The sequence below is a fragment of the Pyrus communis genome, chromosome 1 (assembly GCF_963583255.1).
Source record: "Pyrus communis chromosome 1, drPyrComm1.1, whole genome shotgun sequence".
In the NCBI taxonomy this organism is placed as follows: Eukaryota; Viridiplantae; Streptophyta; class Magnoliopsida; order Rosales; family Rosaceae; genus Pyrus; species Pyrus communis.
The window spans coordinates 19,538,340-19,547,861 of record NC_084803.1 but is presented as its reverse complement, the minus strand read 5'-3'; the positions used below and the strand labels follow the sequence as shown (position 1 = coordinate 19,547,861).

Here is a 9,522-nt window from a genome sequence, read left to right as displayed (position 1 = left end):
AAGGCGCTTGGGCCATATCACTCTGAAAAGATGCACCAACTTGACTGAGCACTTGTTACTTCACAGTCGAATACTTGGTCACTAGGTGAAAATGTGACAATATGCTAGTCTACGTAGGTGACGTATTAAATGCCAGATTGGAAAAACTTAAGATTGAAGGGTCCATTGAGGGCCTATATAAAGGGGTGGGAACCTCCTGTAAGAGAGTCGGACAATTGAAAGGAAAGAGTTCATGTATTAACTGTGTGCTACTTTTAGTCTTGAAATCCGAGCAACATATTGGATGTAACTCAATTTTGAGAGATGAACCTCTTAAATCTTTAAGTCTATTTCAGTCCACATCCCAAGTGTATTTTAATTTGTTAACCTGTAAATCTTAAGTGTTAACAGTGACAATATTTCAGACAACCTTATGCTTTTGAAGATGAAGTTTTTGATGCTGATATGTATGAATAAAATACAAAGTTATTTTTTATACTTCTTTAACCGTCTTCTACTTTTCCATCTGCACTAGAAAAGACAAGATCCTTCAACTTTAGAGTGGTCTAATCCTCCAAACTCATGTGGTGTCCTAACACTCATGTTTTGACTTCTTAAAATACAAGGAAATGTGATTTTATTCCACCGCCAAAAAAGTCCCTCTCAATCCATCTTGTGGCGGTAAATTCAGAGAATCAAACCCATAAACTGAAACTGGAAATAATAAAAAAAAAGAAAAGATAATAACCATTTTTGTGAATAAAATATAAGGCCGACGGCCCAATAATATGATCCATCTTACTTAGTGGGCCACTGGGATTGCAGAATGTCTATATTATCCCTTGCTGCCAACAACCGAACAAAAGTAAGGGAAGGACAGAACTGTCAACCGACTGATGATATTTGCAGGGAGGGATAAGTCAATTCCAAACGGATTTAGATCCTCTCTGGATCCCCTGACTGAGGATTCTGTAGATCAATGCATAGTAACCGTTCATTAAAGGTCGTACGATTACAATTGAATGTTTTTTATAATTTTAAAATTAAAACAATCTCGTTTTGCGTGAAAAATATAAAAAAAATTATAACCGCACGATCTTTGATGAATGATTACTATGTATTAATCCCCGAGATTCCTAGTGAGTGGATCCGGAGAGGATATAAATCCTTTCCTAACAGTACGGAAAATTAAATAAGAAGCAACAAAATAATAAAACCCACAAAAGCAACTAATTAATTAGGGGTTGGATTTTGAGTGCTTCTTACATTTGCCAAAGCACTTCCATAAACAAAAAATATTTCATTTTTGTAATGTTTGGTTGGATATACTTTTGAATCAGAGCTTTCATGTCACGTCATTTAACATTTGAAAAAATCTATGGAGTACCTCATGCATTATTGTATTTGAATGTAAGAGTCTCTTCTGTATTTTATGAAAATGTTAACGGTTAACTAGTACTAAAATCTTTTTTATAGAAGTCACTTAGCACTACATTTTAGTGGTATTCTTCTTTACTTATAAATGAAAGGTCTTAGGTTTGAATCTCGTCGATAGGGAATTCAATGCCAAATTAAGTTGCTCATCCTTAGTGTAAATATAAAAATATAAAAAAAAATAAAAAACCTCTTTCATAGAATTTTTCAATTAGTCGAGTTAAATTATGATGTATCTTTTTCATTTCGCCTAAAATGTATTTTGAATCCAAAAATTAATTTACTTTCAAAATTGGATGACTTCACATTTAATCCAACGCTTTTCAAGAAAAAAACATTTTTTTTTAATGAAATGGAAATAACTAATAGGCGTTCACAAGTACAGCCTAATCAAAGTGGTCCATCTTAAAATCAATATTATCAAAATTGTTGGGCAATGAGCACAATTAGTATAACTTACAAAGTTCCAATACCAAAATAAATTAGTAATAAGCTGTATATGAACTCTAGTTTAGTGCTCTTTATCCACGTTTTAGGGTCCATTGAATTCCATTTTTTTATTAAAAGAAGTTCTTTTAATATATAATTTGCAACATTGGTACATAAAAAAAAGTCTAGTTTAATCACAAACAAAAGAATAAACAACTTTTTCCTCACTATAAACAAGAAAATACAATTAATTTTTTTTCACAACCTTTGAATTCCACTTGACTTGAGTTGTCCACACAAACGGACACCTCCCATCACTACCTCTTCTACCTCCACCATCCATTACATTTTTTTTTTTTTTTTTTTTGTCAAATGATAGGTTTTGTTAGATTAGTCACCGATGAAGTTTGAACGTACATCATCATACAAAAACTCAACATATTTCCACTACTGTGGTAAAAGACCACTTATACATCTAAACTGCATAAAACCCGAACTCATTTTTTGAAAACCATATAGGACCTCAGAGATGCAAAGAGGAAAATAAAGCAGCCCCCATCTCTGAAGTGCCCTTAGGACGGGGTCCTCTGAGTCTAACCAACACCATTTTTTTGTTTTTTAACAAACGAAATTATTTGTAACTCTGTATTATGGTCTGATGATATTCCTCTTCACTTGGAAGTGAGTGAGAGGTTTTATATTCGAATCTCGTGGATGACATATTCGATATCAAATTAGGTTGCCCATTGTATCCCCTCCCTCTAGTGTAAAAATGTCGATTTACTAAAAAAAAATGAAATTATCTATCCTAAGGGAGAGGAGGTGGGCTTAACCTCACAATGACCAATAAAAAAATATGGTTCAAATTCGTCTTTAACGAGAATCGAATTTAAAACCTCTCATCCTAAACTGTAATATTAAGTGGCACCAACACCACTTCTTAATTAGGCAACAAAAAAAACCCCAAAAACCCAAAAAAAAAAAAAAATTCGGTGGGATTTGTTGTGTCGGTGAATTTGGATTTATTTTGGGGATTTAAAAATGTTTTCTTTTGTTGGGTTTCAGAGACGTGGAAGCCTACCCAGACGACAACCTTAGTGGCCAAGTAGCATGCAAAACCCCTCCTCCCACCTCTCTCCCTCTCTCCCTCAGAAAGCAGAGCCCTCCTTTTGCACTCTCAGACCGAACAACAATTGAAGGAGAAGAATTGAAGAGGAAGAAGATGGAGTGCGGCGGAGACACGGCGAACAGGAAGAGAGCGGTGGAGAACGACAAGCCGTACAAGGGGATAAGGATGAGGAAGTGGGGAAAGTGGGTGGCCGAGATTCGAGAACCCAACAAGCGCTCCAGAATTTGGCTCGGCTCCTACTCCACTCCCGTCGCCGCCGCCCGGGCGTACGATACGGCTGTTTTTTACTTGAGGGGTCCATCGGCGCGGCTCAATTTTCCAGAGGCTTTGGCGGTCGAAGGCGGCGGCTGCGGGTGCGGCGACATGTCGGCGGCCTCAATACGCAAACGGGCCACCGAGGTCGGTGCCCGGGTCGACGCGGTGGAGACCGCTATGCGAAACCACCGCGGTTCGGCCGGGGGGAACGGAGACGGGGCTGAGATTAAGCCTTGCGTCGCCGGATTCGTGGATCGGGTCGACTTGAACAAGATGCCCGACCCGGAGAACTCGGAAGGTGAGTGGAAATAGTGAGAGCAAAACAGAGAAAGGTTGTCTTAATCTCTTATGATTTTTAAAAATTGAGGGGTGGCTTTTACTAACGTGCGCAGGGGAGGTATGTGACTGCTGAAGCAATGATGAAGCTTTCGTCCTGGTCCTGGATATTAGAATTTCGCCTACTGCATCTCTTTTTTTTTTTTTTTTCAACTTTTTTTTTTTTGTTCAGAAAATTTTAGCGTTGGATGAAGAAATTTTGGGCTTTTATTAAAAGGTGATATAAGATGTAAATTATGCTACTAAATTAGCTTATTTCCCCCTTTTTCTCTGTATTTACTCGTTTCAATTTTGGGTAAATGAACATTTCCTCTTATATGGAAATGGTTCGTCTCGTAGCTCTCAGCTGGTTAGGAGCAGACTCCGAGTTCGATTTCCTCATGTTTCGCTTTGTATTCAAACTTTCCTCTTATATAAGTGGTAATATGGTGCTGAGCTAGTAAATGGGGGAGGTGAAGGAGGAGAGCAAAAAATGGAAGAAAAAGGGTGGATTTAAGAGGACGAAGGAAAAAGAAAGAAAGAAAGAGGAGGGAATTGTTTTTACTTGTTAGTTTGGTAACAACTAGAAAGGGTCCTCCAGTTGGAGGGGGAGGGGGGACACAAGAGGGGCCAGGCTAACCACTAAAGTTATAACTACTAGAAAGCAATTGGGATTTGAAAGAGTTAGGTATTTTCCGGTTCTGTGCACTGTTGCTGATTAAGTGCGGTTGATACATGGGTGGTGCCGTCGTGGTGGTGGTACTGGGGTTTTGGATGACGGAGGAGCGAGAGGGCAAATGGGGCGCACAGTGCCCTTTATCGGTTTTGTCCCCCTATCGGTGTCTCACTCTCAGTCTTAGATTCTATTTAAGAGGTCAAATGGCACTTTTGTTATGGCTCTATGATCCCCTTCCACTGGGACAAGAGAGTGCTAGGATCGTGTGCTTGTGTTGGAGAGTTATGCATGGATCAATTGCATTCACATGTGCGCGCACATGCCAATGTTGCATGCGCGCGTGTTGAAGTGGTAAGTGTGGTCGTTTACATCCGTATTGATTCTAACCGTCTTTTCTTGGAGTTGGATCCAAATATGATGAATACGTTTGCGCGTGAGTGTTAAGTTCAGTTGTGCATGAAAGTTCGTTGATTACATGCGCATGCGTTGATGCTGGTCATCCCTGCTTTACTGGATTTGAGTTTAAAGCTCGATTTGAGTTTAAACCAAGTGCGCGCAACTGATCCTAGCATTGTCGAATGCATAGAGGTTAGCTATAAACATTAAATTTGGCTGGTGACCAATGCATGAGCTGTAAGCCACGGTTTGTTTAGAACTTAAAAAACCATTTCTTGCCACTTTTTTGTAAAGGACAAGGATTAATCCACGATTAACGGAGAATTCGGTGTTTGTTTATTATGCTAAATTGAGTAGTTAATTATTGTAACCTTTCTCAAATCTCGATGCTGTAGATGTCTTTTAGGGGAATTGGATTCCATCCGAATCATTTTTATATCTTAGTAATTCATCGTATATCGTACAATTAGAAATCATTTGATTTTTTCTATTTAAAATTAAACACAAATAATATTTGACGAAAATTGACTGCACAATGTATGATGAACGGTTAAGATGTGAGGATTCCTATAACTCTTACAAAGTAAATCCGTATTAGATTCTCTTCCGTCTTTTAAGGTGCCCTACTTCTAACTTCTAATCCCAACCAAAATCAACATTTACCTTTTTCTTTTACCTTATTTACCTCTTTACCCTCAAATATTTGATTGGCCGCAGTGAGATAATCATTTTGTCTACGATAAATTTCCTCTTTTAAAAGGATTAGTTGCTCAATAATTGAAGCCGAATAAAGAAAGATTGGGGCCAATCTTATAGTCATTGGCTAACTTCCACAACCTCCACATTTCAACTATGTTGTTTAACAACTGGTACCGCGAATTTGGCAATTAATCATGAACCAATCCCATGGTATACGCTCAACAAACATCGGTTATCAATAAGATGGCTAACGACACTCGCACATACCAGGTAAATCCGCAACGAGACACGACAGCATCCGAACTAAGTTCTTGTGAAGATCAGTCGCGCCCACATGCGTGAGAGATTCTAACCGTTACACAATATGGACTTGTAGGGTCCTACATTATTTTCTTTCTATTCCGGCGTTATTCATTAGTAATACAATCTCATTGCCAAATTATACAGACAATTTGTCAAAATTGCTACCCATAAAGCAGACCAATTCCTTCAATTTCGTCTATGATTGCAGCACATAAACATCTGGAAATGACTTTGATCCCTGCTTGTGTTGGTGTTATGTTTTCGATTCACTAGCATGTTTCATTTGAAGGGCAGCTCGTATGATGTTTCCTCTTGTAATAATTCCTATCTCCGGATAAAGAACAACGGCATTTCAGAGATACCGCAGAAAGAGCATTACAACGACAGAGAAAGACACGTATTGAGAGAAGAATAATGCATCGTTACCAGCTTGCCGCTTTCATTTACAACTGGAAGTCTGCGATATTTTGTCTCGAGCAATAATCTGACATTAGATAACCCAAGTTAAAAGTTAGTTTTCAGCTAGACCAATAATGGGATCCGGAAATGGGAAAAAGTAGAATGCCTAGCAACATCCCCAAGATTAGTGGTTTCACGAACGACAACTGGGGCTGGTGTCATCACATCACCCACCACCCGACCATTGGTTTTACTGAGCAAGTTATGTACCTCGTTAAAAGTCTGCAACCACATTTGCAATTATATAAGCACTTTTGCAAGACAAACAAATTAGTTGTTGCGAAAATGGAAACGTACTGGTTAGACTCAAAGAAGCCTTTGTCGCCATGCAGCGATTTGAAATTCTATGGAGCCAAAAGCACTATACCTCTTGTCAATTATTGGGATATACGGGTCTAAGAAACTCTTAAACCCCCTCAAATCCATCCCCATTACTGAGATTATATGCTAATTCTACTAAAACTAATTTAAATAGATCTAGGCAAGATGGAAGTATCTAAATAAACTTCTCACATACTTTCCAAGTGCTTTCAACTTCTAGAAACATGCTGTTGTCAGTTCTTCCGCTACCTATCAGGTGAAATATTCGAATGATTTGCATTATTAGCACCTTGACAAAAAGAGGCGAGTTCAACCAAAACCTAGCACATTGTTTGTAAGCACTTCTATCTATAAATAAATTGAATTCAATCAAATAAACTTTAGCAGAATTGATTTTCAATTCATGTAATCTGTTTGAAATTAAATTGAATAATTAAGTTTATTTACTTTTGTTTAATTAAAACAGACTGGAATATGCAACAGTTGCACAGACTGGAATTAGTACATAAATAAAAGATAAAAAAATAAAACCAGCCAGTTCCATCAAACAAAACCCCAACACATCACTAGCCATATGTTCTTACGTCTTTGACATCATGTAGACGCAATAATGCGAGCAAAACTCATGCAATTTAAATGACATGATACGAAAATCGAGGCCATGGATGATGGATTGGGATGTATACAGATACAGTTGACTGACTACTAGAGATGGTGTTGGCAATTTGTTTTGGGTTTTCTGCGGAGATTTATATACATTTTATTTCTGCAACCGCCCTGGTGATCGGGACCGCGCTACATGTTTAAATAATAACGGATTTCAAAACTAATTTGACTGAGCTGACTAGGTTGTGTGCATGGCACATTATGATTTTATGGTGAGGCCGAGGGGGGAGCGATGTGTGTTGCAAATTAGCAATAGAGCAACTTACGTTAAATAGGTTTATTACAATTTGTCGTTCTAAATCAATTGGATTAGGTTTTTTTTCTCATTCTTTTTCCATACCCTTCTCTCACCTCTTCTCATATTTTTTATTTTGTCTTTCTCTTTCTATATAAAATTAATATAAGATATTAACATGGTTTAACCGTGACCGTCCAAATAGGAGGGAATGGAAAGGGAGGGAAAAAAAGAGGAGAGAAAATCTTAGTCTGAATCAATTACGTGTAATATCATGTGAAGAGAAACTTACATATAATATTGTTATTTAATCGAAACACAATTGTAATGATGGACACATTCCATGCATGTAAGCCTTCATAAAATAGGAACTCCAAGATGACATTGTCTCAATCCATCATGCCCCATAAGGTTGGAGCCTTTTAGAGAATATTGTGTCTTGTTGAGACTTGATAGGATGTCAAGTATCCGTTTGATGTTGTCACAAGGTAGAATGCCACCTATAAAATGCCTAATAGTGCTTTCAAGTTTAAAGAAGTGTTCTCTAGGATGGTCTTTGAGTGTGGCATTTTTATCGCTTACTTTAAAGAGGAGGTCTCGAAAGAGGTTGATGGAATGACAACAAAGGCCAAGCGGGAGGGTCCTGGGGTGGATGATCCGGAGAGGTCGGTAAGTTTTGCTCACTTTCTCAAAAAGTTTTATGATGCCACCTTGATCTTGAGTGCAACCTTGCTCCAACGTCACACTTAATACTTAGCACGGTGATTGCTTTGCAAGTAGAGATAGATGAACAAATTTTAAACTTTTCTAATGTCACTTTGCAAAGTGTGGCTACCTCAATGAAACTCAAGTTTGACAAATATTGGGATGACATTGAAAAGGTGAACCCTATTCTCTTTGTAGCCCAAGCACTTGAGCCAAGGTACAAATTCGAAATGTTGGAGACAAATCTAGAACATCTCAGCTATGGATGGGACAAAATAAGGGAGGTGAAAGCAAGGGGTTAAAAGCAATGTAACCGAGTTGTATTATGCATATAAGGAGGGAGCGGTCCTTAGTAGTAGTAGTAGTAGTAGTAGTAATGGTGGTGCTACTTCAAATGTGGAGCAAAGATCAAATGTTGTAGTAGATGATGGAAGGGTGTGGTAGATATTGATGTTGCTAAAAGGATGACAAGGAAGATCCAACAAAAGAGGGTGGCAGCACAACAAAATGAGATAGCCAATGAAGTGGATATGTACTTTAATGATCCACATCAAAGCCTAACATATGAGGGTTTCAATCTTTTGGATTGGTGGAAAGGAAATAGTGGTACATACCCAACTCTTAGTAAAGTTACTAAGGATGTATTTTCTCTTTCTAGTAGCACCGTTTCTAGTGAGAATGTCTTTAGTCTTGGTGGGAGAGTTGTTGATCCTTTTAGAGCTTCCTTAAGGCCTAAAATGGTTAAGGCTTTAGTGTGTACTAGTGACTGGCTTAGGGGGAATGAATTTTGTTTCTACAAGGAGCCTACACTCGACGAATTCATTTTCTACAAGGAACTTGAACGCTTGGAAAAAAGTAAGTAAAGAATTTAATTTTCCCTTTTATTTTCTTAATATTCATTATCTATTTCTATAAGGTCTCATTTGACAGCTCGGACTGTACTGACTATTTATGTAGGATAGGATAAATAGCCACCAGATATTACTGACTAAATTAATCGGTCGTTTAGTGCAGTATCAGACTAATGACCGTATTATTTATATTGTGTTTGGTACTGAACCGTATAAGAAAGGGGAAGAAAAATTTTTTTGACAAGTTTCACATCTCAAACACTAATCATACTTCTCATTCAAGTTGTAGAACGCATTAATCTCTATAAAAAAAAAACATATGCCCGAATTCTCACAAACTATTTTTCCTGCTCGTGAAGATGACGAGTTTCACATCTCAAACACTGATCATACTTCTCATTCAAGTTGCCCTTCTTCCAATGTTGCTCCATTGCAGGGTTTTCTTCCCAATGGATGCCAATCTCATCACCCAAACATGCAGAGTTTGTCCTCTTTCTCTTCCACTCAGTGGGTTGGGATCAAAATTCCAAAAAAGGGTTCGAAGGTTTTGGATCAGAGAAATCGCAGGAATTCAAGAAAAAAAGGAAATGGCCTTTGAGAGCTTCAAGTCTCAGGTATTCGACCCCAACAAAAAACCCTAAATTTGAAAATTCTAATTAAAACACAAAAT

At 37.9% G+C, this 9,522-nt stretch overlaps 1 protein-coding gene across 1 annotated transcript; it reads left to right on the top strand.

The window, feature by feature from the left end:
* Window positions 1-2,917: 2,917 nt before the first annotated feature.
* Window positions 2,918-4,084, top strand: LOC137717373 (ethylene-responsive transcription factor ERF008-like). The gene is made up of 2 exons (XM_068456731.1): window positions 2,918-3,524; window positions 3,619-4,084. Exons 1-2 carry the CDS (start codon window positions 3,065-3,067, stop codon window positions 3,636-3,638), a joined length of 480 nt encoding a protein of 159 aa, XP_068312832.1. The 5' UTR covers window positions 2,918-3,064; the 3' UTR covers window positions 3,639-4,084.
* Window positions 4,085-9,522: the final 5,438 nt, after the last annotated feature.